The sequence below is a fragment of the Podarcis raffonei genome, chromosome 11, assembly GCF_027172205.1.
Source record: "Podarcis raffonei isolate rPodRaf1 chromosome 11, rPodRaf1.pri, whole genome shotgun sequence".
In the NCBI taxonomy this organism is placed as follows: domain Eukaryota; kingdom Metazoa; phylum Chordata; class Lepidosauria; order Squamata; family Lacertidae; genus Podarcis; species Podarcis raffonei.
The window spans coordinates 14320139-14335344 of record NC_070612.1 but is presented as its reverse complement, the minus strand read 5'-3'; the positions used below and the strand labels follow the sequence as shown (position 1 = coordinate 14335344).

General features: G+C 44.6%; 1 protein-coding gene across 5 annotated transcripts in view; it reads right to left on the bottom strand.

The window, feature by feature from the left end:
• Positions 1-1917: 1917 nt before the first annotated feature.
• WDR7 (WD repeat domain 7) overlaps positions 1918-15206 on the bottom strand; it is a 220620-nt gene continuing 207331 nt past the window's right edge. For all 5 annotated transcript variants that reach the window (XM_053407606.1, XM_053407607.1, XM_053407608.1 and 2 more), the window contains 2 exons: positions 9320-9424; positions 1918-5628 (listed from right to left, as the gene is read on the bottom strand). In XM_053407606.1, the coding sequence (XP_053263581.1) occupies positions 5425-5628; positions 9320-9424 (309 nt within the window). In that variant the 3' untranslated portion in view covers positions 1918-5424. The remainder of the gene's footprint in view (positions 5629-9319; positions 9425-15206) is intronic.

Below are 15206 nucleotides of genomic sequence, written 5' to 3'. Positions count from 1 at the left end.
AGGTCTGTCTCACACGTGAATATTCATCACTTGGTGACTGCAAAGCTAGGAGATAACTTAATCTGCGGGAGTCAGAATTCTCACATGGTGTGTGTCAGTGCTGGGTCTGTTCACACTTCCAGTTCTGGCAGTGGTCAGCATGCATGCAGAATGGGCTCCAGTAGTTCCCATCCGCTTTGGTACATATATGTGACAGCAGCTACCATTTCACAAAGAGGATGCTCAACAACTCACTAGATAATATTATAAGCAATTACTGCAAGGAAGTGCCAGGATAGAGCAGAGAGCGGAGGCAGACGTGCTACACAATGGAATTGCTGCAGGCAGAACACCGATGCCTTTAATCCCCCACTCGTGCCACTCCCCACAAATGGGGAGAATTCATGGAATCACATAATTCTTTAATGTCCGTGTACATGTATCTGGTAATCAAAGCTTGGCTGCAATCTTGTTATTTGGTAAAGCAAATAGAAAGAAAGACAATGCATGTAATTTCTGAAATTCTCCCCTGCTTTTCTTTTTTGACCTTTGGTATTTGTACGTTATCGATGCTTTCTCTAAACCATTGTACAAAAACACCTTGAAGTGTCAAGCTTTAAAAATGAGTCTTCTTTTCTCTTTCTCCTCTGCAGCTTGGATTATCTTGGCCTTGTCAAAATACATTCTCTAGTTAGAGGTTGGAAATATTTCCCTCCTGGCTCCTAAGTATTGATTTTTTTCAACACTCGGCTCTGTCTGTCAGCTGAAGAGGTGAAAGGTGAAAGTTCATCCAGCACTGCCTGGCTTTACCTTCCTATTAATGTCGTGCCCTTTCTGCGTTTGATCAGTTTATGTGATCAGCAACAGAACAGTTACTGAGCAGATTCTACCTATAGGAAAAAAAATATTTAAGCCATCAATTATTGTAACAGAGGAACACACCTTGAGAATCAAGATGTTCTTGAAGTGTCGCAATTATGAAGGCTTGTGGTTATCTGATGTCCCCCACCCTCCCCTCTGTTACATAATGACCACCTCAATCCATACTCTTCTGCTTTTCCAAGGGAAACCCCCCCCCACCAACCCAAAGGACCGAATTAATTATTGGTTATGATCCTCTCTGAAGAATAATTAGCCTAGTGATACCACAGGTATGTAGATCCAAGTGAAAAACTGCGGGATGAAGGAGACACAGCACATTCTGAAGCATTCCCAGTGGGAAGCTGCCCTTGTCTTAATGTCTCGGCAAATAACTTGGTTCAATTTCTCGGGAGAGGGGGAGAAGACAAAAATACCTCCTATTTTCCTGTACTATGGAGGGTACTAATTAAATTCCTGCCTTCCTTTCTGGATGTAATCACATCATCCCTAAAATTAAAATAACAAGCCGGAGTATTTCCCCCATTGATTACCTTCCCTAATTCCTTTTGCCTTATGAATAAATCGGATCTTTCTGAAGCTGAGTTTCCATCTACCAAAACGAAATGTCCCAGACACCAAAAGGAAACTGTCTCTCTCTCTACACACACACACACACACACACACACACACACACACACACACAAAAAAAAAACTAAGGGCCAAACTAGGTAATATGGTAAACACAGTGTCTGATGCTAAAAATGGCTGTCCTGTGAAATACTTCACATGTACTCCCTCCCTAACATCTTAAGTGTCATGATATTACAATATTTTGCGTTTCCCTATCCTCGTTTCACATCGCTAACTGAGGGTCACAGCGGCCACAGAATGTTATAACATTACTACTAATTTCTTGGTGTTATAGAGCGAGGATAGTTGAAACTACAATTGTGGTATATATTTCCAAACGCAGCTATAACATGACTGTCGCGTCCAGCCCGGCTTAGTGCAACCGCCTGGCGTTGTTGAGTGTGGCAATCAACGTGATGATTGTAATATAGGGAAAGCACTCTCCAGTCCAAATTAGCATTTATTTCACAGACATTATCTACACAGGGCCATTGGGTACATGCAGCAGCCAATAAGTGGAATCGCCCAGTCGTTTCTTGAGGCAGACATTTTAATCAGTTACCGTACACCGCGACTTTAGTCATGACAACATTTTCATACAGGTGTCTCATCATGTCATCTTTTGCTTGTAAACTGCCAATGAAGCCACGTACGTCTCTACATTTACAAGGACAAATCCAAATACAGTACTAAACAAATCAATAAAACACTAAAAGCTTACACTGGAATGACAATACAAATTTTACTGCAGTGCTGAAAGGTCTAAGCCGTGATGAAGTTTGCAGTGAGGGCTGAGAAAGTCACTCAAGCGCTGATTTGCGTGTGAGGGAAATTAAGACTTCTAGGCCCAAAATCCACTGAACGCTGCCTGCTGTAGCACAGTCTCCATTTATTTCATTGAGAGGGTCATGTGGGTTCCCATTCAAAGCCTAGTGGATTGCTGTAGCTGCTAGCACATAAATATTGATTCTCATGTTTAAATTACTTTTTTTTTGCAGGCTAGCTTCCCCTATTGGTTTAACAGTACCCTTTTAAAAATTTAAATAGACATAATGCACCACGTGTTAGATATCTGCAGAATACATAATTTTAAGAAGGTACAGCATTTAAACTTCTTTCTTAGATCTTTCACAACACTGAACTACTTCCTAGTGATAAAAGCATGTAGCGTGTTTTTCCATGGTTTTATTTAAAGCGGCTGGAATTTAGGAAATACATGTTAAGCATTTAAAATAAAAATAAAAATGGGGCAGTGCAGTTGCTCCAGATTCTGCACTTGAAATAAATAAGTGGGGGCTTCACACAGGTCCCACTGAAATGAACATAAATTGTGTAGCACCACTTGGCAGATTTGCTCTCATTCAGCATAATGTAACAGGTCTGGTAGACACCCAGAGTGAAACTCCATGTTGCAACACACACAGAAGCTGCAGGCAAGTGAAATCAACAGCCACTTTTTGGGTTCTGAATGCCCCCCTTGTAGTTTGAAGTAAAACTTATGTGCACTTGTATTTCCTTGGCTGGCTACTGCTTTTATGTCAATGTCGGGACATGGATGTTGCTGCAACATATTAAGAAGGGGAGAGGAGAGGAACTCTGTACAGAGACGCCATTTTGAGTATCAGCCCTCTGCTTATAGTAATATAAAGTTCTGATCACAGTGGGTCTGTGGAGCTTTCTGCAGAGGCCCCTTCCATTTTCTGCAGTGATGGGGAACAATCTTTGCACCAAGTCTCACTGCATGCAAGAAGCATTTAGCCACCGCTGACAAGACAAGGCAGCTTCCATGCAGAGCTCCATGAGAGCAAGGGAGCCTTGTGGAGCTTTGAATCATGGGCACCACAAGGAAAGGGAAAAGGATGGATGAACAACAAAGAAGTCTGTGTAAGAGAAGTAAATATGACTCTGGAATGCCCCAGGGGAAATGCACAAATGGTCCATTTCTGTTTATGTCATACTAACATTCTGATTCGGTAGAAAAGAGCGTACATATTTTGTGTATGCTTTCTTGCCTTTTCCAAATCCTGGTACCTGTTGTGTGAGTTCACTTCAAAAACATGGAAGATCCACAACAGAATTTCACCACCATTAGATAAACTCCACTTAAGCTTTGCCATAGTTAAAAAGGATATAAACTCACAACAACTATGAGATAAACATTCCTAATGGTCTTTAATTTCTTTCTCTGCTTTTAAAATCTCATGTAGATAGATATGTTGATTGCAGCCTGTGTAATCCTACTTACATGTACAGTGTATTGAACAGACCACCGAGATGTTTAACCAAAAAAAATAAAAATCAATGTATGCAAACTATTAGGAACTGCTTCAGCACAGGCCCCGTTGAAACACATGAGATGAGAGCAAGACTACTGGATTACTCTTGTGCAATTCTCATTCATATCCATGGGGACTGCATGCAAGCCGTGCTTAAAAGAATGTACTCAATAGTTTTTCAACTCAGAAGTCATCATTTTTTCAATCTATTCATTCAAAATCTATTTTGGGATCTGACAGGCTCAATTTCTGTTGAACGTGTTAGCAGACACTAAGAGCATTCTCTCTGCATATTCCCCAGATTTAAGGCAAAGAGAATGGAAGCTAGAAAAGCAAATGTCTATATGCACCACCATTTAAATAAAACATTCTCCAGAATGTTTTCCCTGCCGTACTAGGAACAAAACTCCAGGTGCATTCACATAGTAATAAATACAGGTGATATGTGAACATCTTACACTGCTCACTTATTGAAAATGTTTAAAAATATAGTGGCAATTTCCTGCACCAATGACCAGTGATGCATTCCATCAAATACTTCCACCTCTTAAAACCCCTGTCCTTTAATGAAATCTAAATGTTGAAAATGTGTTGCATCATGATTAAGCTGACATCAGAACAAAATTCACTGGGGTCAATTTTTTTTGGGTCCAGTTCAAGAGAAATCTGGGAGAGAGAACCCTCGTGGACACAAATATCCATATTATCAGCAAAGGAAACGCTAACAGCCACCCTCTTTCTCCAGTAGCCTTGCAAATTTTCATTTTTTTCAAATAAAAAAAAATTAACATCACAGTCAATATTATTCTCTCTTCCCTGACACATGAAACATAAAATTGCCTCTTTGCTCATTAAAGCACGCCATCATTTCCAAATCAATCAAGAATGTATATAAGGAAGCGTCGCCGGTTTGAAGGAAGTGGAAAATTCTCTTTCCCATATATTTTGCCGTGAAATCCTGAGCCTGACAGGTACAATAAACCTTAATGCTGTGAACCAGCATCTCTAGTGGACGCAGGGGAGTTCCTATGCACATGGGAGCCATCTGACTCTGTCCTGTAAGTCAAGAAGTGCCATGAGAATGCATGTGAAGACCTGTGTGTGGATGCTACAAGCCCACCTCTCTGCCACCACCCATTTTAGGCTAGGAGCACAGCTGGAGGAGCATCCATGTAAACAAACATACTTTCAGTAAACATCAGGATTCTAAATACTTCAAAGGAAGAAGAAGAAAAGTTTTAACTTAAAACCCTGTGAATCATTTCAGCCACTCTCAAAGCGATTAGATTAAGCCCGGTTTAAATGCTGTGATTTGATTCCCCCCCCCTTTAACTTAATAAAATCAAGATCTTCCAGAGAGTCTTATTGAAGCAGTCGCAACCCGAAGGAGCACAGCTGCGTTCTCATGGTTCTTATTCTCCCTACGGATAAAGGGGGAAACCCTACAATGCTGGCATAACTGCTGCAGGCTGCTGAGTTTGGTACGTGTGCCTCTAAGTCAACAGCAAGGCTTCTGCTGTACGGAAGCAATTTCCCCTGGCCATTCTCGCTGCGTTACTGGTGCGGACCCTGGCGTGGACCACCTGGTGTCAAGATCACAATGAGGGAGATGAGATTTACAGGGGGTTTCCAAACAAAACTGTATTGAGAGCAAGAAACAAAAGCAGAACGCCTGACTCTACACCACAAATCGGTGCTCTTTGCCGTCGTGGGCCATGAGAATGACATTGCGATTGGAAGTCCAGATGAGCCTGGCCAGTCTGAGGGCATTGTGGGAGCCTGGTGATGCAGGTTGGACGGGGGGAACCTGATACGTTTTAATGCAGCGGAGCTGTGGTGCAGAGTTCAGCATCCCGATACTTCCCAGAAGAGAGGTGTTCATCTGCCATTAGAGGATAAAAAAAAAGAGGACCAGTCAATCAGTATCGAAATCCAAAAATTTGTTTATGGAGAGCACAGCAGTGTATGATGTGCAGAGCACCCTGTTAGAGCTTAGATAAATTGTTTGATAATACTTCCTTGTGATAGCAATATGGCTTCAATTGGAGTTTCTTTCCATTCATTCTGAACCAATAGCCGCTGAGAATCCATAAAAATGTTGGGAGCATCCCTGATGAAGTTGCATTATGAGTACCATGAAAAACATGGCCGATCCTTCACATTTGCTTTTTTAAAGAGGGGTTCATAAAGGCTATTTAATTACAGCTCCCAGGTGGCGCTGTGGGTCAAACCACAGAGCCTAGGACTTGCCGATCGGAAGGTCGGCGGTTCGAATCCCTGCAATGGGGTGAGCTCCCATTGTTAGGTCCCTGCTCCTGCCAACCTAGCAGTTTGAAAGCACATCAAAGTGCAAGAAGATAAATAGGTACCGCTCCAGCGGGAAGGTAAACGGTGTTTCCGTGCGCTGCTCTGGTTCACCAGAAGCGGCTTAGTCAGGCTGGCCACATGACCCGGAAGCTGTACACCGGCTTCCTCGGCCAGTAAAGCGAGATGAGCGCCGCAACACCAGAGTTGGTCATGACTAGACCTAATGGTCAGGAGTCCCTTTACCTTTACTAAATCATTTTAAGGGCAATTTTACAGATGTATCTAGAATTTTACATTTGAAAATGTTGGCGGCAACTTGAAAGAAACACACTTCTGTATGGAAGAGAACAAACCCAAAGCCTGCCTGTGTTCTATGCCAATTTCCTTGCAAAGTTCAGCAGCCAAAATGGAACGGTGGCAATTCACAACTTGCTCTGCATCCTGATTCTGAATTCAGTGCAAAGCTACCTCCCTCCAATGATGCAAAGAGGGAAGTTTTTTGTAGACAGGGAAGCGGCATATACTTACTGGAACCTCCATGCCTAACAACAGGCAGGGTCAATAGTATTTTGCTGGAAAAATCCAACTCCCCCCCCCCCATTTCCAGAGAGAACTGCTGACTCAAACTTTGTTTTAAAATGCTAGTTTTTGAAGATGAGCAATTGCAATATTAATTGAGCTCAGACCGTCTTCTGTGGCTGTGTGCATTTTAAACTGTTGCAGCTGCACAGCCTAGTGATGGAAACAATCCTCTCTGCCGAATGCAGCTTCCTGAATTAAAAAAAGTTGCATTTTTGACCATATATATTTTGATTAGGGGTGGGGGGGAAAGCAATAACAGGCAACAGCTTCTTTGTAGCTCCATCCATTCCATGGGCAAAATATAAAGGGAACAAACCTTTAAACATTGGAGCTTCTAATTCACATGATAACTGGTCAATTTGCATTGCTTTGTTTCACCCGTGATGTGCTTTAAAAACAAGGAAATAAAGCAAAAGCCCTGTATCGGTGCAATCTGCTAAACCCATTAGAAACTTTGAATCTGCATAGAACAGGTGAGATGGCGGCCTCAGCTGCGTGTCTGAGACTTTGACATATGAAAACCTTGGCACATCCTAGGACGTTTTTAAGATGTGCTATTGCCGATACCATGTTCTGAATTCTGATCAGCGCAACATAGAAGCCATTACTTTTTCCCTGGACCTTCTCAGCAGCAGAATGGTGTCAGAGAGTGTAAATCATGGCATCTGTAGCAGGGAGCATGCAAGCCCCACTGACATTTTCACAATTTAAATCATCTTGAGTAATAACCCTTTTAAGATGACTAATGTTACTGATTTTCCTGCATTAATAGTAGTACTGAATAGACCACTGGGGGTGGGGAGGAATCACTAGTGGACGAGGTCACATTTTAAAATGCAACGTGTTGGCTCATCTTAACTCTTTATGTTAAAGCTGTCTTTTTGTGAAAAAGAAAGGAAGGAAGAATCAAGGGGTGGGGTGGGAATTAAACAGAGCAGTTTATATGTCGAAGCACGTGCCTGTATAGGAATATTGTCCCTGCCACCCCCTGCAATCTTAGATGATCATGTAAAACATCTCAATCAATACATCTGATTGCTTTCTAGATCTTCCCATGCAACTCAACTAAATATATGCAAGTGATGGAAGAGCGTTTTTACGGTTCTTATTCACTGCTTCAGAAATCGCACACTGTATGATGATGGAGAATAATTCAATACTCTTTAATGACACATACAGTTATCATTGAATGACATGCAGAAAGCCATGGTAGATTAAAAATATATACTAATAGCTGATAGTTACAGGAATTTTACAAGGCAAGGAAGCAATCATTCTGCTGTCAGAGCTTTCTCCAGCTCTCTTTTTCCCCTGCACAGATATCTGCATACGTAGGCGGCAATTCTAAACAAAAGGCACTATCTACCAGAAAGATGTCACTCTTGAACACCACTCAAATGAACAGGACCTGCTCAACTGTGCAGCTCCTATTCATTTCAAAGGGGGGGAGGGTTGTGCAGGAGAACTTTCCGGCAGGCTGTGCCCAAACTTACTTGCAGGAAAGGAGACTCATTCAACATTCACAATACTTTTTGACCATGGGTGCATTGGAAACATGAGGGAATGTGGTGTCATGGCTCCTCTCCGCTGAGACAGACGGAGGCTGCAGGTCAATGGCTGCTTCCTAGGCTGAATCTACCCACCAAACTACAGCTCTAGTGGACCCCAAAGTCTGCCTCATCTGTTGAAGTGAATGGGGAACCCCCATACCCTTTGCACTTTCTGTTTACACAGAGGCTCTGGATCAGAAGATGCATTGAAAGACTGCACCAGGCATTTTTGCAAACAGCATGTTTGAATTGGTTTTCTTCTTTAATAAGGAAGAGTATATATATTTTAAAATAAATATTGTTAACTTGAAAATTACACATTCCCATGGAATTGCCTCTGTTCCTGTATTTTCCGGATTAAAAAGGGGGAGTTGGTTTTATCCAATTCTGAGTGTCACAACCAAAAGTTGAGGAGGCAAAAGGAGATACGTTCGTTGGCTGTCAAGCTGTTATGGAATATTCTCCATGTGGAAGCTAAGCAAAGGTTTTGAGTTATCTTTTTTTAAAAAAACCTCAAGTGTCTGAGGCTCAGCTGATTCTTGGAGGCACATGAGACTATCAGAAGAGGCTTTCCTGGTATTTACTCTTGGAATTTGATGGATGTGGTGTTCTTTGGATGTTTCATTACAGAGGTCTGAGAAGCTCTCTTTACTGACTTGTCTGCTGAGGAAACTCTTGCTTGTGTGCTATTGAACCCATATGCACTGAAGAAGGTTCTCAGACATATTATAGGGTGTACTAAGTTCACACAGAGCTCTTGAAAGGCCTTTTGAACCTCCCCGCTGCACTGCATGAACTGAGAGTGTACTCTTGAAAATATCCAACGTCCCCTTGTGGCTATAACACTGGAAGGGAATATTGGTCCTTGCAGACTGCCTGCCTGATAAGGAGCCTCATCTGCCATTACTAATGTTCTCACTGGGGAACACCTGATAGGCTTCCAAGCAACACTAGGTTTTCCCAGACTGCAAGCTTTAAAACCCCTGGGATTTTTTTTTAATAGCAAACAATGGGGAACTTCAGACTATGTCTGCAGTACCCACTTATGAGACTGGCAGACTCAGAATATAACAGTTTTGAAAAACAGCCCTACTCAAATATGAGACAAAGAAGTGTCACACGCATGAAACATACCTGCCAGAAGGAAATGTGACTATCTGTGTTGGAGTAAGTGGCAAGATAGCGTCCATCGGGAGCAAATGCCACGGCTGTTATGGCTCCTTTATGGCCGTGGATGGTCTATAAAGAACAAAAAGAACCATGATATACAAAATTAGTCAGCCGGCACCAACTATAGTAACATTTGGATTAAAAGAGGATTTCAAATATACACCAAACATATAGATCAGACACAGGCAAACTTGGCCCTCCAGATGTTTTGAGACTACAACTCCCATCATCCCTAGTTAACAGGACCAGTGGTCAGGGATGATGGGAGTTGTAGCCCCAAAACATCTGGAGGGCCGAGTTTGCCTATGCCTGATATAGATTGAAGGCCATTATAACTTCGGATTTCCAAGGGAGGTTGCTCTTATGAAGACCAAACTAATAGTTGTGATGTGCAACGATAGCACTTTCCCATGGAAAGAATCTGTTAGCATTTCACTCCTCCGTTGCTGGATTTGTGATTCTTACATCACATGTCAGTGTTTACTTTCTAGGTTGGTGTGCACTGGGACTGATTTGTGAACGTTTCATCAGTGCTTCATCAGGAAGATGCCTGGAGAGGTCTGTCTCATTCCGGGGGCTACGTATGCCCCCCAGGCGTGTTCCGACAGAATCAGACCCATTTCCTTTTCTGAAATAAAATTAAGCTGGAAGAGCTAGCTAGGCAAAAGTGTTCCTGTATAACTAGGCCTCTGGCTGGTTAAAGAATCCACGGCCTTCTGTGTTCAACTCTTGCCTTAAGAGAGAGCATAGCTGCCCATCATTATCTCTTTGAGAGCACTCCACACTTCCCACCTCACTGCTGCAATGCAAAACCACCATCGGCAGCATCCCACAACAGAACAGGGTGAATTATCCAATGTTGTCACTGGGGGTGGTGATGTCTGGCACTAAGTAAGACAGGGCAAGATATTCTGAGCTCTGTGCAGCACTACATGCTCCTCTTCCAAGCTCATCAGAGCTCTGAATGCCCCACATCCCTCTCTCACGCACGCACCCGCTATACTCTCCTCCTTAAAAAACGAAATTAAAGATTGGCTCTGTTCATGCACTGCTGAGGGGAAGTCCCCTCGCTTCTTTTGCAGCACACATTAAGCAGGGCACGGGATGATTCGGGCTAACATGTCGGGAAGCAATATATGCATGATGGTGTCTTCCCTCGACGCACAGAGGGTTCTTTTGACCTATTCTGCAGGCTGACCTTTCTGCCGAGTGGGTCAACTGGCTGTGGAGAGAATATCCGTGTAGGGCTCTTAGCAGACGGCGTGATTCAAAGAGCTAGTTATATTCCTACGGCGATCCCTCTCTTAACCCACAATGAATACCTAGAGTTTCTTAGGCTACTTAAACAAGTGCAACGCCATGAAGGAAATTTATGCAAACGCCGAAAGGGACTGTACTTCATGAAAGTTGCACCCTCAGGTGTGGGCCTGTGCAACTGACGTTCGGTTTAATCTATGCTGATGCATGTGGGGAATGAGTGACAAGGAATAAAGAAACAGAGCAATTCAACCCAATGTTCAAAGCACTCGCACATATTTCCCCTCAATAATTCTTACAGCAAGGCTGTAAGGTAGGTCAGCATTTTGATCTCTTTATCCCATATAAAGAGCCGAGGAAGAAAGAGAGAAAGAAAGAAAGAAAGAGAGGGAGGGAGGACTCTTTGCCTTAGGATATTCAATGAGCGTGTGGCTGAAGGGAGAGCCAAACACATTCCAGCTCATTATCTTATCTATCACACAATACTGGAAATTAATTTGTATCCAACTTATTATCTTTCAAGGAGCTTCTGGTGGTATACGTTAACTCTCATCTCCTCTTGTTTTATTTTCAACAACAACCCTGTGGAGTAGTTTAGCCTGAGAAACGGAATGGAGACTTGAACCAGGATTTCCCTGCTTTGCCGGTACTACTACTACTACAACTACTACTTCTTCCTCTTCTGCTGCTTAAAATTTGTATACCATCCTATACCCACGGGCCTGAGGGTGGTTACAACATAAAATCTCAATATAAAAACACAAACACATAATAAAAACAAAAACAGCCCAATACAGTGGTACCTCGGGTTACATACGCTTCAGGTTACATACGCTTCAGGTTACAGACTCTGCTAACCCAGAAATATTACCTCAGGTTAAGAACTTTGCTTCAGGATGAGAACAGAAATCGTGCAGCGGTGGCGCAGCGGCAGCAGGAGGTCCCATTGGCTAAAGTGGTGCTTCAGGTTAAGAACAGTTTCAGGTTAAGAACAGACCTCCAGAATGTATTAAGTTCTTAACCCGAGGTACCACTGTAACTCCCTGCTCCCCAACACATTTTTGAAGGCCGCTGGATGTCAATCTGCCAAAGGCCTGGTGAAAGAGGAACATTTCTGCCAGGTGCCTAAAGGTGCATAATGAAAGACAGCAGGGAATGTGGATATGGCCAGACGCAAGCCACATGTGCACAAACATTGGAGACGCATTGGGGAGGCTTCACAACATGGGCATCTCAACGGACCACTTGCGTGTCTCCTTGCATGCATTTTGAAAAATGCAGCAACGGGTTCTGGTGTGCAGGGTGCACCTATGTGGAAGTGTATCCCCGCATTTCATCAAGGAAATAGAGGTGCTACACCAGGGGACAGCAAAATTTTTCAGCAGGGGGCCGGTCCACTGTCCCTCAGACCTTGTGGAGGTCCGGACTATATGTTGCCATGATTGTGACCCGCATTTTTGGTAAAAACCCTTATTGGGACCCACCCCAACGTTGCCCAAGTGTGCTTTTTTTGGGGGGGGTGTTCCCCCATACACCCACGCTGCTTCCTTTGCGTTTTACACACTGGCAGTTATTATTTCTCTTGTAAGGCGGGGTGGGCGGCTGAGGTAAATGTGCCATTCCTGTCAGCCCTGGAGAGCGTGTGTGCATGTGTGGGTGAAGGGAAAAGCCGTTGGCCATGCTAAATCAGGCCGGCACCGCTCAAGCAAAAACGTTCTTTTCCCCGTGTGAGGGAAGACGAGGCGGCAACGGCTATTTACCTTTCCATGGCTTACACCATGTAGCTAACGAGTGGCCTCCCCAGCAGAGTGCAGAACTGCTTTGGAGTGCAGCTGCCCAGACATTCCTCGCTTCCTCTGGCGGGGAGCACCGCCAACACAGACACCGATGGGTATCGCTCCTGAGGTGCCTTTGAGCCCCTGATGCCACAACTGCCCTTCCTGAGGTCAGTTGCTGGCAGCTCCATGGTGGAAATCCGAACTGTGGCTCCTTTTCCCTCTTTCCCACCCCGGAAGAAAAGATTGCTGTGTGCGCATGATGGACGGAGAAGGGGCTTGTCTTGAGCAGCTGCCCGTCTCACTTTTGACCCCCAAGCCTGGCTGAGTCACAAAAACGATCGCGCATGTGCGCTATGCTGGCTTCCTGGATTTCCAGACCGTCGGTCCATGGGCCAGATCTAGAAGGCAACTGGGCCTGATCCGGCCTGCGGACCTTAGTTTGCTGACCCATGTGCTACACAGACATAAGAATCTGCCTTATTGGCTCATCTAGATTGTCCCCCAGCAGTTCCTCGAGTTGCCAGGGTCAGGCCCATACACAGGCAACTCCTGTGCTGGAGTACTGAGAGACAGCCTTCCCTCTAAAGCTACATTAAAGGTAAAGGGGCCCCTGACCATTAGGTCTAGTCGTAAGCGACTCTGGGGTTGCGGCGCTCATCTCGCTTTACTGGCCGAGGGAACCGGTGTACAGCTTCCGGGTCATGTGGCCAGAATGACTAAGCTGCTGCTGGCGAACCAGAGCAGCACACGGAAACGCCATTTACCTTCCTGCCGGAGTGGTACCTATTGATCTACTTGCACTTTGACGTGCTTTTGAACTGCTAGGTTGGCAGGAGCAGGGACCGAGCAATGGGAGCTCACCCTGTCGCGGGGATTCGAACTGCCGACCTTCTGATCGACAAGTCCTAGGCGCATCCCTAAAGCTACATTAGCACTGCTGCAACTTAGTTATCATTGTTTTGACAGACACCACCATCCTATGGCTTGTTTCAGGAATTTGTGCCTAACAGCCAGGCCGCAGGATTGATTAGGGCTGTCACATTCACAAGCCTTGTGCTGTTATGTTTTATTAGAACTTTAGGTAAAGGGGAGATTTCTGCTGCTTACAACTGATTTAGGTAGAAGCCTTCATATACTTTGAGGCTTCCCCCTCCCCGCCCCCGTTATGCAAATTTGTTGCAAACCACTTTGAAGATTGGGATAAGAGAGAATATGTAACTAATCTCTTTCCTGCTGCCTAGAAAACTGTCCTGCCCATCTATACTTTTGTCTGTTGAGTTTGTCTTGCAGACTTTTATCCTTACTTGCCCCTTTGACAGCAGAAAAGCTCTTGGAACGAATGCTGCCAGTTCACAACATTCTACGTAGACTCTTAATTCCAGGGCTGTGGGTTTGAGCCCCACGTTGGGTGAAATATTCCTTCACTCCTTCCAACTCTACAATTCTATGATTTCAAGTTCACTCAATATAAGCTGAAGCACTTTTACCCAACCCTGGTGCCCTTCAGATGTTTTGGATGACAATTGCTGGCATCCCTGGTCACTGTGTTTCTGGCTAAGGCTGATCAGAGCTGCGCCAGCTTGGGAAAGGCTAACCTGTGGCACATAATTAGAACCACTGCCATAAATACAGTATTTTCCGCTCCATAAGACACACTTTTTCCTCCTAAAAAGTAAGGGGAAATGTGAGTGCGTCTTATGGAGTGAATGGCGCTGCGCAGAGAGGGAGAGCTGCGCAGCGCCCCTTCAGCGACACGCCTGTCCTGCGAAGCCGGAGGAGGAACACAAGGGACTCCTGCTGTTCCTTCTCTAGCTTTGCTGAAGGAGCGCTGCGCAGTTCTCCCTCTTTGCGCAGCGCCCCTTCAGCGATGCGCCTGTCCTGGAAGCCGGAGGAGGAACAGAAGGGTCTCCTTCTGTTCCTTCTCCAACTTTGCTTGAAGGGGCGCTGTGCAGAGAGGGAGAACTGCGCAGCGCCCCTTCAGCAATATGCCTGTCCTGGCTTCTGCCTTAGCTGACCACAGCCTCTTCGGGCAGGGGGAGCCTTCATCCTGCTGCCCGCCCTGAAGAGGCTTGGCGCGGTTATCCCAGAAGCCAGAACAGCCACACGGTATCCCAGAAGCCAGATCCCTCTTGCTGTTCTGGCTTCTGGGATTCAAAATATTTTTTTTCTTGTTTTCCTCCCCCCAAAACTAGGTGCGTCTTATCGTCTGGTGCGTCCTATAGAGCGAAAAATACGGTAATGATAATAAATAATGATAATGCAACCGACTCATGTTGCCTAATGCCAGCACACACATAGTTTTGGAGCAGCAAACTTAACTGCACAGTACGTCCCTGACAAAAAAAAAAAAAGATTTATACAATAATAAAATGCAGTTCCCATTGTGTTAGCAAAGATCTAGGGAGGAGACATGGAAGCGCACAAGCCCTCTGAGCTGTCTCTGAGCACAGACTCTATCAGTGCAGCCATATTATGTGTCCTGAGCTCACAGAGCTTTGACAACAAAACTCCCATGATTTGAGATAGCTGGAAAATAAGCCTGCAAGGCGGCAGCTGGGACCCAGATCCATAAGTCCCTGCCTCACACAAAATGGTTGCTTAAAAAAGCCCACGGTAGCATCATGAGAATTGGCCTCTACTTGGAAACACCAGGGGAGCCTCAGCATTCTGTTTGTAGCGAAGGCTTGAACTTGATTAAGTCTGACATCAATTCACTTCTCCAGAAACCTCACCACTATGTGCTATCCAAATAGGTGCAGGAGGATACAGTGGAAAAACAGTTTTTCTTGGATGGCTTGCCTACAACCTACGATTTT